The sequence below is a fragment of the Mchenga conophoros genome, linkage group LG5, assembly GCF_057382185.1.
Source record: "Mchenga conophoros isolate Kocher_MC1m ecotype Shallow Benthic linkage group LG5, M_conophoros_male_GT1.1, whole genome shotgun sequence".
NCBI lineage: Eukaryota > Metazoa > Chordata > Actinopteri > Cichliformes > Cichlidae > Mchenga > Mchenga conophoros.
Window position 1 is genome coordinate 36,849,123 of NC_140530.1, and position 19,716 is coordinate 36,868,838.

Genomic DNA, 19,716 nt, shown 5'->3' on the forward strand with positions numbered 1-19,716 from the left:
AGGATGAAAAACGCAACACTTCATGCCTACATGACATGAAGAGTTGAGTTTGTATTTTAATACTTCGTCTAAATTTCCCCCTTACAAATACACTCACATTATAGTAAAAGTAACCAAGAAACTAAGAAAAACTGAACTGAAATAAGAAAACCTAATCTGAGAGTGAATCAAAATGAAACTTAATTGAAGCTAAAAATACTAAATGAAATAGAAATAAAGCTTAATGAAAAAAGGTCATTACGTCACATAATATCACTGGATATTTGCAGATATGTACCGTTCGGTCAGCTCTCTGGTGCTTTTAAACTGAAAAGCCGGGAAGCGGAAATGGTTCCTGTTGCTTGGCACCGAACTGCAGCTTGACTCAGTGAAGCTGCTACACAGACTTTCGTTTTCATTTCTTTTGCCTGAAACTGTACCGATGTTGGCAGATTGAAGGAAAACATGGCTGGCTTGGAGGTGTTGTACACCTGTGTCGCAGGTAACATCACCTGCCCGCAGGACGCCGTTGTGTGTTTTGTTCACTGGGAGTTGATAAAGAACGGATACAGGTGCATCGGCTCAGGAGACGAGGTGAGTTCGCTTAGTTTAGCTAAATCTTGTGTTAAATTATCCCACATTATGGCAAAGATAATATTTTCTTTTTACATCATTCTTACGCCAAATTGTGGAATGCAAATTAAATATTAGCAAAAAGATTCTGTGTATGTGGTTTTCGATGTTTTTCAGACCGTAATTCCAATAATTCTTAAAATGTCGGTTTTTCCAAGGGAGTTCTGTATGTAATTCTCAATGTACATTAGCTATAGCTTCATAAACAAGCATCACCTCCCGTGTGAAGCTGACGTTAACGCGAAGAATTTAAAAGTGTGAGAAATGCGTTTTAGGTTTCTTTAATCCAACTGTCATGGCTGATATTCAGTTTGACGGCATCTGTTTTAAGAGGGACAGTTTACCAAAACTGTCATGTCATCTTTAGCTGGCTAACCCACTGGGGGCAGTCATCCTGAAACACCACGGGAGTTTATGACACAGATTCGTGTTAGTGTGCAGCCTTGCTATCCTCCACCCTCTCCCATTGTTCATTTTACAGAAATCAACAACAGGTAATCAGTATTATTTTTAAAATGAAGCATTTATAATGAGATTTAACGTGAAAAGGGAAACGTTTGGCATCTCTGTGTGATTGTTTTACATAAAAACACTCTGGAATGACACCTACCATTTAGTAAAGTGACCCAGTTCCAAATGAGACATTTCTCTTTATTTTGAACATGATGACATGTTGAAAAGTTTTTTTTTCTTTAGATATAAATAATGAGAAATTTTTATGCACCTAAAAATGAATTCACTCTACCGGATTTTTATGTGTATCATTATCATTATTATATTTATTTTTTCCACGTTCGTTTTTTATTTTATTATGTGGAATTTTTACGTTATTGACCAATGTTGTTTTGTCACATTTTAATTATAGGGTTAGTCTTGTTTATGTTAGCTAGTTTTAGTCTGTTTTACTGCAGCAACACAAGAATCTGCAATATGTTTACAATTTTTTACAACAATCTTACAACCTTAGTGATGAGATTAGTATATGTTATATCTAATAATAACACATATTTCTTGCTGTAGTTCTTATGTATTGTTTTGTTATTTGCAGTGAACTGGCCAAATTCTGATAACAAATATTGTGAAAAGAAAAAGCAGGTTTCTGATTGAATTGACCCCCTTTGTTTTTATCTGTCTTCACGGCCTCTGTGACCTTCCTGCTCCAGGCCCGCAGCAGTGATAAGAAGTCCGAGCTGCTGCCTGCTGACTGGAGTAACAACAAAGAGCTGTACAGTCTGCGATACAAAGCCAACAACAGTGACACCCAAATGCTCCTCAAGGCAATCACTGTTGATTCCACCTTGATCTTCAATCTGATGGTAAGCACATAAACATTTGATTTGAATCTTAATTAGTTTTCTAGACAATGGCTATTTAAAATAGTGCTTTAAAAATTATGGTAGTGTGTGGGTTTTTTCCCTCTATTAATGACAGCAGAAACCTGAAACTTTGCATAATTACGAGGACGTTATACTGCCACTGTTCTATCAAAGTTTAAAACGAATGTCCTCATATGTGGATCTCGTTTTTCTCAGAAACAAAAATTATGTAAAAAAAAAAAAGAAATCTGGTAAGTCTTAGTTTTTAAATTCATCAGGTTCCAATCAGCCCAAATAGCAAAGAGAAATTTAAAATGCCATGAAAGAGTTCAGGTCTTAGGAGGTTAAGAAGAAGATTTTTTCCTCTGGATTATTTTTCATTGGAGCACTGATATAGACCGACCAGTTTATCCTGCATTTCAGTCCTGATGTAAGGATCCATAAAAAGCCTTAAAAGGGAATCAAGTCTGATTTTCTAAGTTTGAATCTTGATGTTCAGAGCAGACATCACTGCAGCCAGGGGTGAGGTCGCAAACACTTTACTTTTAAATTTGTGTTTTTTTCGGTCATTCGAGTTTGTATCGATTAAAATGTTTCGATTAGTTTAGTGTTTAGTTCAGTGAGTTTTAGTTTTTGTCATTCATATACGGGTCGTATTACTGCACTGTAAGACTGGAGAAATGTAGATCTATGCAAAGATCTGACACACAGTTGCGTAAAATAAGAAAATATGATTTAGGTTCAGTTTATTATTTGCTAGTTTGTTGAGATATTATTCTCCATGTTAATCTATCTTTTTAATGGATCGTGTGTGTGTGTGTGTGTGTGTGTGTGTGTGTGCGCGCGCGTGTGTGTGCGCGCGTGTGTGTGCGCGCGTGTGTGTGCGCGCGTGTGTGTGTGCGCGTGTGTGTGTGTGTGTGTGTGTGTGTGTGTGTGTAGAACTCCAGCACACAGCAGGTGTCGGACTTAACGGTGAACATCAACGACCACGTGAACACTGACCAGCTTCACACATTTGACAGGTTATTTTTTTGAGCTGCTCTACTTTATTAAGCTTTTATTCTGTTGTCTTATGTTGTTCTGATTATTATAATTGTTGTGTTAGACTTTTGGATCCTGTAAGGGACAAACTTTCCAACTTTAGGAAGAAATGTATAAATAGTAATAAAGTATGCCTCGTACTCAGCCTGCCTTTTAAGGTCATCTCAGATTGATACCCACTTGTTGTTGAAATCTTTTATTTGTTGGAAAAAGCCTATTATAAAAAGGTTGTCTGATAGGGAGGGTGGCCTTGAAGGGCAGTTTGTTTGATAACTAAAGATTATTTTGAATTGTGAGTCATGCTTAGCAACTCTGGTATAGTCAGAAAATAAACATATAGAGCTGAAAAATAAATGAAGTCATCTCTCTTCTCTGCAGTGTGTTCAAAGATGCAGACAGTTTGTCAGAGAAGGTGAAGACTCAGCTGCTGCCCCCCCTGGACAGACCGACCGGACAGAGAGCAGAGAGGAAGAGTCAGCGGGATGAGGAAGAGGAGGCGCAGAGAAGAAGAGGAGAGGACAGTGACCCCCTCCGTATTCCCAGCAGGAATCCTCGCCAGGGGACACACCCTCACTGGTTGGTGATGATACAAACTGTGCATGCAAAACTTTACAACAAAACTCATGAACTGATCGTTAAATATGTACATTTTACTGTCATGTGTGACACACAGTTATGGTTGGCACATATTTGTAATGTTCCTGGTTTCTCTCTCTTTTGCATTTGTGGAAAAAAGAGGATACTGCCTGAAACTATGAGTCAAATAGAGATAATAACGAATGCCTTGCTTACTAATTTTTCTATATCCACCTACTTTTGCTCATTAATGAGGTTCTCCCACCAGCATAGGATCAAGTAATTAATCTAATGTACATTCATGAAGTTTTAACCTTATATTTGTGGTATTTCTAGTTTTACTCAGGCTGAATATAGTTTAGTCTATTCATTGGCAGTCTGGCCTGTTCAGGTTTTCCGGTTTTGTGTGCATTAATGTGCATTACTCACTCACTTAATAAATTCGAACAGTCTAAAAGTCCAGTTTAACCTTGAACGATTTTAGATTTGTTTGCACTTTGCAGACTTGGAAAGAACTACATGACAGAAAATCAATGAACAACCAACAAGTTGTAATCCTTAACATTTTCATGGCATCAGAGCCTCGTGTTATTAATATTTATGACTGACATTTTGGCATTTGATACACACACACACACACACCCCTGGATGTGCTGAGATTGTGGCTTGTAATACGTCTAGACGGAGCATCTGTTGGCAAATGAGGACAGAGCTCAGGCTGTGTGTGTGTGTGTGTGTGTGTGTGTGTGTGTGTGTGTGTGTGTGTGTGTGTGTGTGTGTGTGTGTGTGTGTGTGTGTGTGTGTGTGTGTGTGTGTGTTTTACTCATGTTCAGGGACCTAAATCTGTTTATACATTCCCTTCTGGGGACATAAAGCAAGTTCCCATAAATTAATTATTACAAGGAAAGACTTAGTTTAACGTTCTGGTAAGTGTCCAGAGAATGAATGTGAGTGTAATAAGTGTGTGTGTCTTTGTAACATCCTCTATATCAGCGGTCCCCAACCTTTTTTGCGCCGCGGACCGGTTTATGTCCGACAGTATTTTCACAGACCAGCCTTTAAGGTGTTGCGGATAAATACAACAAAATGAAACCACTACCGGTACCAAAAAAGGAAGATTTATTCATAACACACAGGAAAAGACCCAGGGAAACAGAGTTAACGATAAAATCAATTTAAAAAAAAGATAAAAACCCTGTGGGCTAAGCAGAAGGTTTGAGTAAGGTTAGGGTGAGGCGAGTCAGAGAGCAGTAAGTACAGACACAGTGTTGTAAAGAAAAGAGGTCTGAAGGCTCTTAGTGAAACACTAGTCATCACTCTCCTTCTCATATTTGTTCACAGTCCGCAAGCAAGCGGCCATTAGCCAAAACAGGGATGATATACTGCACCTGTCCTGCACTATTACGCTGCACTATTTTATGTAGCTTGCCAAATTACATTAAATAACATGATCCATGGTCGTAGCTATAGACAGTACCAAAGATGGATGGAGCCACACTCTGGTGTGTTAAGTCTCTTTTGAAACAGACGTGATAAGACCGGAGTGCATCTGACTTACAAGCTGAGGATATTGTCGTCTCACAGGTTAACAACTTGTCATTACCTAGTGAACGTACCCTGGATAATCATCATTTCTGAAAATTAGAATTTCCACAATTTACCAAATACATTCATGTTTTAATCAGTTTGACCTGATTGAGCCGATAAAGGCATCAGAAAGCATTTGCTGAGGTCAGGGCTGTGACCACGCCTAACTTTTTTGTCTTTGATATTAACTAAGGAGTTTTTTTTCCTTACTGAAAATGGACCTTTGGGCGGCTGACTGTAAGTAAGCACGATTGCTCAGCATATAGTTAAGGCAGGGAGTCTGGGCTACCTTTTGTAACAGATGTCTTGGCATTTTCCTGATGATTCTACACATTTGAAAAACTAAAAACTACTTACGATATGAATTAAGCTCCATTTAAAAATGTTTAAACATATTTTTCTTTGGTGGAAAAGAATGTTTTGGCAACAGCTTTCTTTCTGTCTAGAACAGTATGTATTTTAGTCATTCATAGTGACACAAAGCAAAGCCAACACAGGGTGGTTGGATGGTGCTAACAGATGAGCTAAATTTAGCTCATCTGCAAAAATCTGCTTAGTGTGTCACAGTAGATGTTATAGTGTAGTCATAGAAAAATGGCAGGTAGATGTAGCAAATAAGTTAGCTTGGATAAATTAGCTGTCCTTTTTTTACATTTTATTTTGTGAAATAAGATGGAGTGCAATTTATCCATGTTAGCAGGAAATCATTAGTCAGAATAAAGTAAGAATAAACCAAACAGTCCCTTAGATTAATTTCACTCTAGTCCATCTCTGCAGATGTGGTTCACTACCTGGCTAAGCTTAACTAGTTAACTTTAAGAAACACCAGTGCATTGGCACATACTGGTGTTTTAATGGGTGATGTTTGATAGAACAAAAGCTGAAGAGAGCAGGGTTGTTGTTTTTTTGTTTTTTTTAATTCGTTCATTGTTTATTTATAGTAAACGTGAAAATCTTTAACATCCACTAAAAGTGACTTTAAATTTAACTTATGGCAGCATTTTCTGATAAAAATGCGCATTTTGTTTGGTGATGTTAAATGTGGTTATCCTGGAAATGAAGTCAGTGTAACGTCATCTGAAGTGATGGAAACATGAGCACATGTGTGAGCGAGAGCTGCGAGACAGAATCACTCTGACTTTCACTCCTCATCTCATCTCCCTCCTCCTCTTCCTCCCCCGTCCTCTTAGCCATGACCCGCTCAGATGAGATGCGAGATGATGTCAGCACTTTATCGACCTCCTGCTGTCACCTCCTTGTCCCGAGAGAGGTGCAGACAGAGGGGGAGGGAGATGAGGATGAGAAACGGTGACAGATGGGAGAAAGTAAAAGTTAAGAGGAGAACAGACCAAGATAATGGAGAGAAAGTAAGAAAGCACTCCTGAATCCTTAAGAGACGATTCGGGAGTAACAATTCAGAGAAACAAGCAGAGTGATGGCAAAAGCAAAGACAAGACAAGGGAGGGGGCAGAACCTGAAGACCTGAAGGTTGGATGAATCAGATGTGGGACTCTCCACCAGTCTTACTAGAAGCTGAATCAAGCATGCCTGTGTGTTTCCATTTTTAAAGTTACTCTTAGAGCAACTGTCTTTTATAAATGACATTAGTCATTGATGATTCTAAGCTGCAGGATCCAGTTAAAGTGAAATAATGATTGTAGGATCAATAAATAAATGAGAATTATAAAATAAATAGATAACATGTTTTTGTTAAGATGGAAACTGTTACCCCCCAAACATCTAGGAAATGTTAGAGAATCAGAATTAGTTTTCAAAAGTTAAACTCGCAGATTCTTAAAACGTGTTGCTTTTTGCTGACCACTTAAAGTCCTTTAGACTACAATCAGAAAAGTCCAGCTGGGATTTGAACCAGGAACCTTTCTGTTGTGAGGTGACAGTGCTAACAACTCCTTTACTGTGTCTCCTCAGTCCTTCAGTCTCCCAAAAGCTGACTTCCCAAAAGTTTTCACATTTGGGAAGCCTTTTAAAAAGTAATTTTTTTTTAATTTTTGCATTCTTTTAAATATACCAGAATCAGAATACTTTAATAATCAATAAGGTAACTATGTATGTAAAATAATGAACCAGCTAGCGATTGTCAAATGGACATCAATATTCTGCATTCAAAATGCAATAAAACTAAATTTTCTACATCAACTATCGTCCCAAAGTTGAGCATTTTTAATGTCTAAAAAGAACCAGATTCAGTCGTCTCAAACAAGCCTGGAAAGGGAATGTTCAAATTATATGAGGTCCATGTATGTACAATTACGTACAGCTTTCAGACCACTCTAAATGACAACTGATCTATTTTTTCTACTCTTGGCTCTAAATGATGTCACTAAGAGAGGATTTCCCTAATATGGTCGTCTGGCACAGCTCTTTTTGGAAATCCACAAAAGTTGATTCTGTTCATCTGGATGTAACGTTTTCAGTGGCAGAAACCTTTTGTTTCCAACAATGGGCTGGCAGATCAGTTAATTGATCATTGATATGCAAATTCACATGACCATTGATCAACAACCACTGATCAAAGCCCGTGATCAATGGCCACTGATCAATGGCCATGAGTACCATTCACAGAGAGTTGGGGAATGGCTGCGATCACCGCACTGTATGATGGTGAGAGATGTACCCTTAGGCCCCCTCCTTGAGAATTTACATATTAATGATCAAGGAACTGACCTCCCAGCCCATTGTTCCTTCAGTTATGCTAGTTTAAGTCATTATGCAAATGTACACTTTATAAGATTGGGGAAACCTGCAGTCAGCTGAGACTGAAGAAGTCACCTGGATGAGTGACGAAAAGTTTCTCCCACTGAAAACGTTGCGTCCAGATGAACAGAATCAGCTTTTGGGGATTTTCTTCCCTGGATGATTGAGCATCCATCAAGTGTGTTTTTCACCAGAGATTTTTCTTTACGTTTCGCTCTGAGAATCTTCACCTTCTGGTTGTCCTGACAATTTGACTGCCTGAAGTAAGTCCTACTATTATCCCAGAGGACCAAAGGAGGAAATGCCGGGGTTTCAGTGCTGGAACTGTCCCACTGATTATCATGGGGAATGTGAGGCGCTTAGTCAGTGATATGGACGAGCTCGGTGAGCTGATTAAGACTCAGAGGGAACACTGTTAGTGGAGTTTGATGTGCTCCTTGCAGACGTTGTCATGGCAGCAACCAGAAATGTGGAAGGCTTGTGATTGAAAAGTAGTCTCCTCTCGAACACGCTGCTGCGAAGGAGCGTTTCAGTGGCGTGAATATTAAAGCGCATGCTGAATGCATTAACATGCCTGAGAGAGTTCGTCATATCATTGAATTCAGTTTGAATCACCGCACTTGGGATGTCTTCCTCAACTGACGAAGGTCCTCCAAATGACCGTGGCTGTGTGTGGTAAATGGCTATGGATAATTAATGGACCCAGACCATCCTCTGCACCACTTAGCGGACATGCAGCCGAACTCATTTTTCTCACTCTTTTATCTCCTCAGAAACATGGACACATACAGAAAGTCTTTACCACCTCATAACACATTCGTTTTACGTTTAAGCTGCTCATTGTATGATATAAGATTTTTACATTTTTATAATTTTACTTTTATTGTAAGGTGTTTTTATTGTTTTCGCTCTTGCAGTGGTGAATTTTGAGCATAAATAAAGTATTTATTTTTATTAGATGTTGGTGAAGAAGATCGTCGGTTGTGTTTCACGTATTTGACACGTTGCTAGCTGTTGTAGTTTGTTTTCCATTGTAAAATGATGTTAGACTGATCCTGTATTTAACTGGTTTTGATGTTTACGTGTGTGTGTGTGTGTGTGTGTGTGTGTGTGTGTGTGTGTGTGTGTGTGTGTGTGTGTGTTTGTTTCAGGCCCGACCCCATGGTTCCTCCGTTTGCAGCTGGGGGAGCAGATCTGGATCCCTTTGGGTGAGTCTGTCTCTTCCTGTCATGTTTAAATCCTTTAAATCTGTTTATGGAATTCAATCTCAGACATGCATTTAAGCATTCTCCTGGGTTTTCCCTAATCTGGGATTTGAGGATGAACAGTCGGCCCTCACAGCAGCGGACAGCTCTGGATTACTGGCGCGTGTCCAGCTGAAAGCGAAGCTTTAAGCTCAGATGTCAGAGAGTCGCAGAAAAGATGACAAACAAAAGCAGCTGCAGACTCAGAATCTAAGTTTAGTTTTAACATTAATTTTTTATCAGCTCGAGCTTTTCTATTGTGCTAACACAAGCTTTGTATTGAAGTACCTTCCACCAGGACACTTTTTAAATCACTGAAGGTTAATCTGATCTCCTTGTTTCCCCATATGTAGCTTTAAGTATCAGCTTGTCAAAATACCTCACTGTAATGTGGAAGTAAAGCAAATTAATCAAACCCAAGTTTTTGTTGAAAGCTGCCCTTTAATAACTGATTGATATTTTTACCCCAGGAGTATGCAGGCATTACTCTTCTACAATTAGTCCAGGTAGTGGCACCAGTATAAATTTCATAAAGAGAGCTATTGCTTGGCATACAGGGTTCAAAATCAAACATATTTTAGTCAGAAAAAGATATTAACATTTTAAAAGATCTCTACAAGTCGCACTATATATGATTCAGGGACTCTTCGCTTCTATGTAAACATGAAAACCTGGTTAAAACACACCTGTGGTCATAGTTGCTCAATGCTTGTCTTGCTTTGTTGCGCTTTCGTCACGTTTGTAATGTTGGTATGTTTGTGCTTTATGGTTTTTAGAGACTCAATTTAGCCCGTCCAGAAGGCGGCTGATGGCACATTGTTTTTTACAGTATAGATGTTATAAAAGATGGACATAGTTACTGTGACATCACCCACTCTTAAAACCTCGCCCTAATTATTTTTGCTGTCAGCACTTAGTGTTGTGTAACCAGATGAGACTAGCAAGGTTAATGAGAGTAACAGACAAATCTGAAGGTAATGGGCGAACACTGGACAGTCCTCTTATTTTTCTTTAAAAGTGGCCATAATTTACAAAATGATCTCCCCGTTTTATTCAGTATGACCTGAAACAGGCGACTCAGCCCATGAAATCTCCAGGAAAGTGTTTAATGAGGTCTCAGAGAGTGCCGTTTTCCTACAGACTTCTTTATAACCACCAGGAGTCGTCTCCTTCTGGCCATTAGAAATAAAGTTTGCTTAAGACACTTTAACATCAACTTCCCTTTTCAGACTCGAACGAAGCAAACATCTCCAAACTGAGTCGCAGCTATTATGTAACTAGTTTTCTTACAGTTTTTAATAATTGCTAAACTCAACCCCACCTTAAGATTTTTCTGGTTCACTTACAAGGTGAGCTTTTGGCCGAGCCCTGCAGAAGAGCCAATAAGGCCCATGAGAGGTTTTTAATGGCAGCCAAGTGATCCAGTATGACCCACAGCACATGTACACAATGTAAAAAGGGCAGAGGGCATCCATTTGTATATGTTTTTGGGTTGTGTTGCAAGATGTTATCCCCCCTAACCTGTGCTTCAAGTACACTGATAAAGTGGGCGTGTTTAAAAACCAACTCAAGGTGGACTTTATTTGTTGTGTTTAGTGTGTATTAGCGTTTTGTTCTTTGGTTTGATTTCTGTACTGGGGAGCTCTTTACGACGTCTGTTTTTGAAACAGTCTTGTTTGGATGTCGAGCGTGGTGTAAGCTGGATAATACTTTTGAAACCGCCGCTCCGCGGTGGGTGGTTTTTAGCTCCGTCGTCATCCATTACAATCATGAAAGTACAACTTGTTTAGGATTTTTTTTTTATGTTATAATAACATTAATGTTACTTAACTAGTGATTTATTTTTAAACACTTTCAGATAAAACCTGTAGCCTGTTTATCTTTGACAAAGTCAACAAAACCAGCTGACACGTGTCCTTCTCTTGAATCTCTGAACTCCGCCTCCCCTCCTCAGTTCTCGTGGTGGTGGTGGGATGATAGTCGACCCCTTGAGGTCAGGTTATCCTCGCTCTGGCTTTGACCCGTCTAGTGGGATACCAGACATTCTGCCTCCTGGAGCCGTTCCCCCAGGAGCTCGCTTCGATCCGTTTGGACCCGTCGGACGTCACAGACCAGGGTGAGACACACACACACACACACACACGCACACACACGCCTCCATCTGTCTGCACTAATTCAGGCTGTAACAGCTCCTCAGCTGTGAGGCTCCACTGAACCTCTCAAAGGGTCAAAGACACTTTGAATTTCGACATAAAATAAATTCTCAAAAAAAAAGATCTTATCTTTCGACTTAATCAAAAATCCAAATCCAAGAGCAGCGTTAAATCAGTCAGTGGTCTTATTAAAGATTTTTTTTTTTTTTTACTTCTCAGCTGCAGCTTCACCAGATTTAATTCAGCAGAAATGAAACACAAAAAAGCTGCACCCATTTTAATCTCAGTAATACCAGATGGCCTCTCCATTTTAGCAATTTAAAGAGTTTTGAGGAGCCACCTTACATAATGGAGGCAGCTCTTGACTCTGTGTCAATCCAAATAAAGGCTTATAATGGTTACAACATCTTAGATTTGTATGATTTACTCCACTGAAAGATACATTCTTCACAGAACAAATAAGAAAATTGAAAGCAGCTTTGAAGCAAATTAAATACAACAGTTGTGTAATTTCTTATGTATTACAGAAACATTTGGTGCCATTTTCAAGATTCATTGTAAAATAAAACTTTGCATGATTATTAGATAATCATGCAAAGTTGCCTTAAAGTTGTTGTTTTTGATATAAACGTGAAGATAATGACAGGAAAAAAAAAGTATATTAGTCACCTTCCAGCCTCATTTATAGACACAGATTTTAGTGACTCTATAGCTAAATAGACTAATAAACCAGATTTAATAAACAAGTAAAGGTTGCCTGTTGTCCTGGAAAAAAACCCCGTCTTAGTTCTGTAGTAAGATTGTGTGTTTAAAGTTCCAGTCGCTCGGTGTCAGTCCAACAGCCGCGACCGTCCAGCTCAAGTTCCTGCTGGAGAGGCAGAGGAGTCCCCAGCAGCATTTTCAGCAAATGCAATGAAGCAAAGCAAAATCGCCTGCTTGGCATTTATCTAGCTCCAAACTGATATAGATGAAACTCACAAATGAGACAACCATAAGGAAAATAATTAGATGAAGGATGCCTCTGTTTGCAGCCTTAAGTGCTGTGAGTGTGCAGAAATGCATACACAGTTTTTCAATCTGCTTCTGTTATGAAGCTTTTCAGCCCAAAATAAAGGACAGAAAGCACTAAAGAGGGTTTAATTGTTAGAGCCTCTGCTTTGTGTTGTGAACAACTGAAATCACTGCAACAAGAACTTTTGTGCTTTCCAGGTTGACTGTGCATTATCTTGAATTATAAAGGAGACACACCGAAAACTTTTCCAAATAAAATAGCAAAAATCAGTCCAACAGCAGGCAGTGGACTCCACTAATCATTGGCAGGCGGTGTATTTGCTCCATTACCTAACCCTGCCCTGCAGGCCTCAGCCTGAACACCAGGAGTCAAAATAAAAATAAGACAAAATATGAAAAAATGACAGTATATAAAATATGACGATGGTGAATGGGCCAGCACCTTCTTATTCAGCTGAGCACTTGGTTACTCCTCATTCACCAAATCACACACACATTCATACAGCACTTTTATCTATGTCCAATCTGTGCACTCACACTCGATCCTTGCCCAAGTAGACTTAAGACGTGTGCACAGCAGGAGTCGGGGATCGAACCACCCACCTTCCACTGGCTACAGTAACAACAGCTCTGTGTGTTTCTCTTGTTTTTGTTTTTTAGGCCGGATCCAGACCACATGCCCCCTCCTGGCTACGATGACATGTTCATGTAGTACCCTGGATTGTTTCCCGATTTTCTACTTCCTGTTTGCTATTTACATCAGCATCTTTTCCTCCAGCCGATAGCAGCCGCCTTCTCCTCTCTGAGGGTTTGGTTTCATCCGTGTTTGTGGCCTGAAGATTTTCATTTTTCTCTTTTTGAGAAGGAGGGTTTGTTTTCTGATTGCTCATTTCATATGAATTAAATCTTTAGGATGCAAACTGACATAACAAAAACCCAGTTACTGCTGTCTCAAATATCCGTGACTTTGAAATGAAAAAGTTGCTCCAATGTAAAAGAGCCCCTAAAAGAACAATGCCATACAGATGAAGGTCGCACATAATAAACTCATATTTTGTTTTTTATACTGACATCTGAACATTGCTGAGCAGTATTATTTTGTGAAGTAATGAGGTGACATTTGGCTGCAGGGCGAGATCTGCGAGTCTGGAGATTACTGCATAAATGAAAAATCTCACCTTTGATCAACAGAACCACCGAGATGCTTAAATCTAAAAACATGTACGAGTGAAAACCCCTCTCTCTGCCCTTTGCTTCCTAAATAATAGATCCCATCAAACTCCATCTACCAGTTTATTAATAAAAGAGTGCTTCTTCTTTTTCATTTTTGATGTGAAAATATTAAAGAACACTGAAACATGGTTCTTTATTTGTGTTTAGATTGTTGTCAATTGAACAAGTCTATTTAATGATCTCAGTAATATATACTGAATAAAAACCCTTTGACGAGATGCTCTGGTTTTTGTTACTGAACTTTTTTTTTTTTTCTATAAACTGCACATCAGAGATGGACATACCCACTGTTGCATCCTCTACAGTAGCTACTGTGTTGGTACCTGACAGTAATCAGGAATTTGGGTTTTCGTCATTTTTTTTTTTTTAACTTACCAATTAGTGCGAGCTAGCTTGGCCAGCTAAAACTGTACAGGTGCGTTCACAGAGAAACACAATCTGACTCATAGTGTAAAATTACTCACCAAAACTGGATCACAGGTACCTTGGACAGGCTGTAGTACAACTAACACAAATCATATTATTGGTAATAAAATGTTCTCAGAGGGCCAACAGCACAATCGGGATCTTAAGGTCGAGATCCATGTCTGTCGACTCGACCAAAGCAGCCATAGCCTAAATTTAAATGGTAAATGGCCTGTATTTATATAGCGCTTTACACATCCAGTCATTCACCCATTCACACACTGGTGATGGCAGCTACATTGTAGCCACAGCCACCCTGGGGCGCACTGACAGAGGCGAGGCTGCCGGACACTGGTGCCACCGGGCCCTCTGACCACCACCAGTAGGCAACGGGTGAAGTGTCTTGCCCAAGGACACAACGACCGAGACTGTTGGGCAACCTTCCGATTACAAGGCGAACTCCCAACTCTTGAGCCACGATCGCCCACAGTTTTAATAATTTTAATAATAACGAGTTCACATCTCAAAGTTTTTAAGAAGGTAAACCGCATTCATGGAGTCTAAAACAGTTTCAACGTCAGGCTGTAAAATAGTTTATTTTAGTTGTAAGGTTGGATACTTTCACGTGGGAGACAGTGGATGCTGACTCACCGTTGGAAGCAGCCTCAAGTGGCCAGCAGAGGAACTGCAGTTGTGGCACTGACTTAATTTCCAACCTCGGAGCTGTTAAACATCAGTATTAGCATACTGACATTAGCATTCAGTTTAACAGAGGCTCTGTCACCATGGTTGCAGACTGAGATGACGTTTCTCTTCAGCATCAGATCGTGGAGTTTAAACAGCTTGTTATAAACTCTGTGTTTTCAGGCCTTTTCTGTCTCACACTGTGTGCCTTTTTTTTTTATCTTCTAACAAGCACCTGAGAGAGCGCTGCTGTGACCAGAGCATCAGTTTCCTGTGCTATATTTACCTCTCAGCACTCCCTGGGCAGAGGACTGGAGATGGCTGTTTGTCGCCTGCCTGCAGGGGAAATAACAGCTTGTTGAGCTGAAACTAATGAACAATACAGAGCTAAAGAGGAAGTTTGTGGACCAACTTTTTCTTACAGTGCTGGTTTCTTGAAGAGAAAAAAGGCCTGTAAAGAAAATGATTCATGGCAAACATGTAAGGTGAAAAGCTGATGAAGACCAGTGGCTCTAGAACCACACAAGGCTCATTTCTCATCACCCGTGGCTCCCTGTGTCTCTATGTGATAGTCAGGTCACCTGTGCATGGTGTACCCTGCCAGCCCTGGATGAACTGATTAATATTTTGGATATTTTTTTATTCTAAAGAACCCTGGCAGTAAGGAATATTTTTTATTCAATTCTGGAAACAAACACAGGGAGCAGAGAATCACAGTGATGTCACTCCTGGTTTTCCTTAAAATTCTTGTAGCAGTATTTTGAACTAACTAACTATCCAATGGTCGTGTTTTTTAAATAAATAAAGGCATGAATAAGCTTCCTGCTGGGATCGCACTGGATAAGATAACCTTTATTGGTCCCACAGGTGGGAAATTTGTTTTGTTTTGTAACAGCAGAAAGTGGACAGTGCAAAGTTATATAGAAAAATTAGAAGAAAAAACACTGGAATAAGATAAGAATAAGATACTGTACACAACTGTACACAATATAATGAAATAGAATACAAATGCTATATACAATTGCGTATCATACAACGATGCCAGAAAGAGTAAAATGACTTGATTACAGCCTTAGTATGGTCAGTGAAACTTTGATCACACTAACATTTATCACATGGATTCAGGCTGTAGATTCAAGTTGCAACTGTGCATCTTTGTTTTAAACATGTCTCTCTTTAATTGAAGCAAACTGTGTTGCATCCAGACTTCCAGTTTTTCAGGGCAGGATCAAAGTCGTTTGTGAGACAGCCAAATGAATCTGGGTGTCGTTAGCATAGCTATGATAAGTGACCTTGTATTCTTGAAGGATTTTCCTTTAAAGAAAGCATGTAAAGACAACAGAGGCTCAAGGACTGATCTTTGGGGGACTCCACACAGTATTAGGGTTTTCTCTTATTCATAAGTAGAGAACATAATAATCATTATGAGGCCCAAATATGTTTCTAGCTTCATGCAGATTTTTTGTGGACCAAAACTTGCTCAAATAAACTGCAGCTCCTCTAATGACCACGTGAGGCTGTCACTAAAAGTGAGTCATACCCATGTTTAAATATCCAAAATCACAGCAGCAGCCCTTTTTGTTGTTGTTGTTGTTGTTTACAGCCGCCAGCTACAAAAATAATTTTGAAATCAAATGATTGTTTCTCTCTTCAAAACAAATGTGAGGTGTATTATATTTTATTTAGATTTAAAATTAGGGGTCTGTGTGTCCTCACACTTGGAGTCCCTGAACTGGATTTCGTTTGATGTGTTTGTGCATTTGGGGCATTTTTAAAGAAATTCTCTGATGCTTTCTGAGGTAAATGTTCTCACACATCAAGAAGAAGTTTGTGCTCGAGTACTGATGAGTATTTGTGTGTGTGTTTGTGCAGCACTCATTCAGCACTAGTTAGCAGCTCTTGTGTGTGCATTGTATCCATGTTGTTTGTGGAAACAGCAAGCTAACCAAGCTAGCTAAGCACTCAACTGACTTGGAAAAGCCAACACAGGAATGGCTGCATGGTGTTCTTTTAAAATATAAAACTGAGTTTACCCATTTGAGCTCATTAGAGTTTGGACTGTGAGGTATGTTGCTCTGAGATGTTGTCAGCACACAGTTTCCTCCATGCTTTGACTTCCTCCTCTTTAAAATTCATAAAAAGAACAGTCTGTTCCCATTTATTTCAGGATATTTTAAAAGTTATAGTTTTAGTTTAACACCACATAAACAGCCTTTATGTTTTGCTTTGTTAGGATGTAAATGGCAGCCAGAAGAGGACAGTAAAAAAAGAGTGAGTGGGAGTGACAGGGACATAAATCAGTGTCTGAAAATCAAAACACAGCTCAGTCAGATTCATCTGATGTTTCTCCTATTAAATTTAATGAGAGGTTCTGTGTGAGGCATACTTACCTTTAGATCGTCAGGGGGTCTTTACTAATGCTCCTGTGTGGGTAGAAAGATAGGCAAGGTTCTCATTTTGTCTTGTGGAAAACAGTAATCTGTGACATTTATGAGTCATGCTGACTGGGGATCTATCTGACTCAAGAGCATAAATAAAAGGGACAAGAAACAAAAACAAGAGGAGACATAAAAAGACGTCATGCAGCTTTAAGAAAAAAGAACTCCGTTTAAAGACTGACAGTAATAACAATGAGACAGAGTCCTGGAGACAGACTAGAACATAGAATTTAATGCTAAAGAGCAAAGTCAGTTTTTAAAAATCTAAAAATAAGCCACAACCAGCTCAGCCGGGACACTCGGACACTTGAAGGGCGGAGTTTAAATATAAAATCCACTGCAGTGGTTAGATCTGCAGGCGTTTCAGTTAAGCTCCTATTGCTTACTTACCGTACAGTGTAGATGTTGATTGCATAGCTTTACAGCAATAACACAATTCAAGTTTATACTGGTTCCCTTAAGGCCTTCTATTTTGTTTTTTATATAGCCAGGGTTTATCTGCATGATGTCATATCCTTTTGTGAGATGAGTAACGATTAACAAAAAATATTTTTTGCAGCTTTTCCCAGAGAGCTGATATGAAGCCTCCACCATTTGTGATACTGTTTATACTATGATGATGATGATGATGATGATGATGATGATGTGTGGGTCTTTAAAAAGCTGCAACCTTCAAAGGTGTAAAGTTAAGCCAAGACAGAGAAACAGAAACTGCAGAGGAGGCCACTGGAGGCTGGCTGTAAAAGCAGGTCAGTCCCAGCAAACTCCCATATTAAAACATCGAACCCTACAGCAGAAATAATCAGGTTCATAAAAGTGCTTCAGTGTCTATAACTATTTTCTAACAACCTGACAACTGTATGAGTCACAATTATTTTATTTTGACATTCTTAACAAGTCAGCCACCCATTTGAATTTTATAAGGACTTGAACGTTTGCACTGCACATGCTCACACAGGCAGCTAGCTGATAGCTGTCTGCCAGGCTTCACCTCAGCTCATTCATCTCATACCTCAGTTTTAGTCAGTAAAATTTGGGGATTTTATTAATCCGTGACTATTAAACAGCCTTGGCCACAGCTTCCAGGTTAGAAAAGTGAAGCTGGTGCATAGCTGCCTTAAACTGAGATTCTTTCTGATGGTCAGCAGGGGGCTTTTCAGATTTTCCTATCGTTTCTTCTGTCCTATCCTATTGAATGCAATCATGCAAATTTAGCAAATCATGGTCTTAAAGTAAAAAACGAGTAGAAAGCGGGGTTTACTCTTACTCAGGGACAGCTCAAGCCCTCATCAGGTCTGATTTCAGAACTATGTGATAGTAACTGACAAAACATCCAAGACAGGATTTCACAAACCGTGTGGATGCGTCATGGTGTCTTCATCCATCTTTCACATACAGTCTATATCTGATACTCACCAGTGTGTAAGGTTGTTGTTATGTTTGATTTAAATAAGTTGAATTGAAGTTGGAAAAAGTTTTCTAAGTTTAACCCGGAGACAGAGGAAGCCTCCCTCTGATTGTGCAGTAACACCAGGTTGCACTGCTGCCACAGCGTGGGAGCTTAATCTGCAGGATGTTTGTCTCACCTCTGAACCTGATGAAATGCAAATAAGGTCCAGCAGAAGTTGAACTGCTAAATAAACACAGAGAGCAGCAGCCTGCATTAAAAACAACAGCAATTTTATTGGTCACGTTAACAAAATCAGACTTAAAAACCAGCATCGTCGTTACATACAGGACATGGCTCTTCAGTATGTACAGGAACAAGGCATCGGACCTTTAGAGCGTCACACATTAATAACATGCAGATTCACTGGCCTCCTGAAGCGCACAACGCAGCGTCTTTTAAAACCAAGTGAAGAGCAAAAACAGGAGATGGCAGATATATTTGTAGTTATCGCTGGAGTGAGAATATATTTGCTGAAATCAGTTACATTTGAAACTGTTACATTCAAACGCATTCACAGAAAGTCGTGAATCAGGATTTCAGAATTTTTAAGATTTATAAAATGGTAATGAACAACTCTCACTAATAAACACTGGTCATGGTAGAGCTTTAACAACACAACTCGGTTTGAGACTGTACAAAATCCTCTGTGCTCTTCATTCAATACATCAGTGAGCAAAACAGGTGTCTGTGCAGCTCGAGCAATTTAGATTGTTCTTAGGCGGGATGATAATATCAGCAAATATGCAATCTAATATTTATTATTGGATGAAATTAAAAAAAAAACAAAGGTAAGAAAATCCTCTTCACTCTTTGTGGGACTGAGGTTTGGTTTCTTGTAAAAATCATACAAAGTCCTTAAAACTTCCTCTTTAGACAGAAAGAAGCTGATGTATATTTTAAAGAGCATCTGAATCCTCTACAGTAATTACCTGCAGTAACGATCCTTTGCAAGGATTCAAACTTGGAAAAACATACAACAGTTAGCAGCATTTTATGTAGGACTAAAGTTAAAAAGGAAACACTGAGAAACATTTGTGAGACACCAGGTTCACACAGAATACATCACATGAATGCTGTTACAAATAAAACCAGCCTTTAATTATCCTGATCTGGTTGAAGATGGTTGCTTTATCAGGAGCTCAGGCCTGTTTTGGGGGCAACTAAAGCATCATAACTACCCTGTAATTCGAATGGCTCCCTCTTAATGACCGCTGGTTGAAGTTAAAGGGAAAACAAGCATCATAAAAGGAT

At 39.3% G+C, this 19,716-nt stretch overlaps 1 protein-coding gene across 1 annotated transcript; it reads left to right on the top strand.

Annotated features, from left to right (window-relative positions):
• The first annotated feature begins 321 nt into the window (after positions 1 to 321).
• On the top strand, positions 322 to 13,706 carry psmf1 (proteasome inhibitor subunit 1). The gene is made up of 7 exons (XM_085275241.1): positions 322 to 573; positions 1,776 to 1,928; positions 2,868 to 2,950; positions 3,348 to 3,545; positions 8,999 to 9,055; positions 11,046 to 11,207; positions 12,916 to 13,706. Exons 1-7 carry the CDS (start codon positions 445 to 447, stop codon positions 12,965 to 12,967), a joined length of 834 nt encoding a protein of 277 aa, XP_085131367.1. The 5' UTR covers positions 322 to 444; the 3' UTR covers positions 12,968 to 13,706.
• Positions 13,707 to 19,716: the final 6,010 nt, after the last annotated feature.

Excerpts from the sequence above, each read along its gene's own strand:
- psmf1 (XM_085275241.1), top strand. The coding sequence starts at position 445 with ATGGCTGGCTTGGAGGTGTTGTACACCTGTGTCGCAGGTAACATCACC. Across the intron at positions 9,056-11,045 it reads GCAGATCTGGATCCCTTTGG|TTCTCGTGGTGGTGGTGGGA; the intron begins GTGAGTCTGTCT and ends TCCCCTCCTCAG. Across the intron at positions 11,208-12,915 it reads GTCGGACGTCACAGACCAGG|GCCGGATCCAGACCACATGC; the intron begins GTGAGACACACA and ends TTTGTTTTTTAG.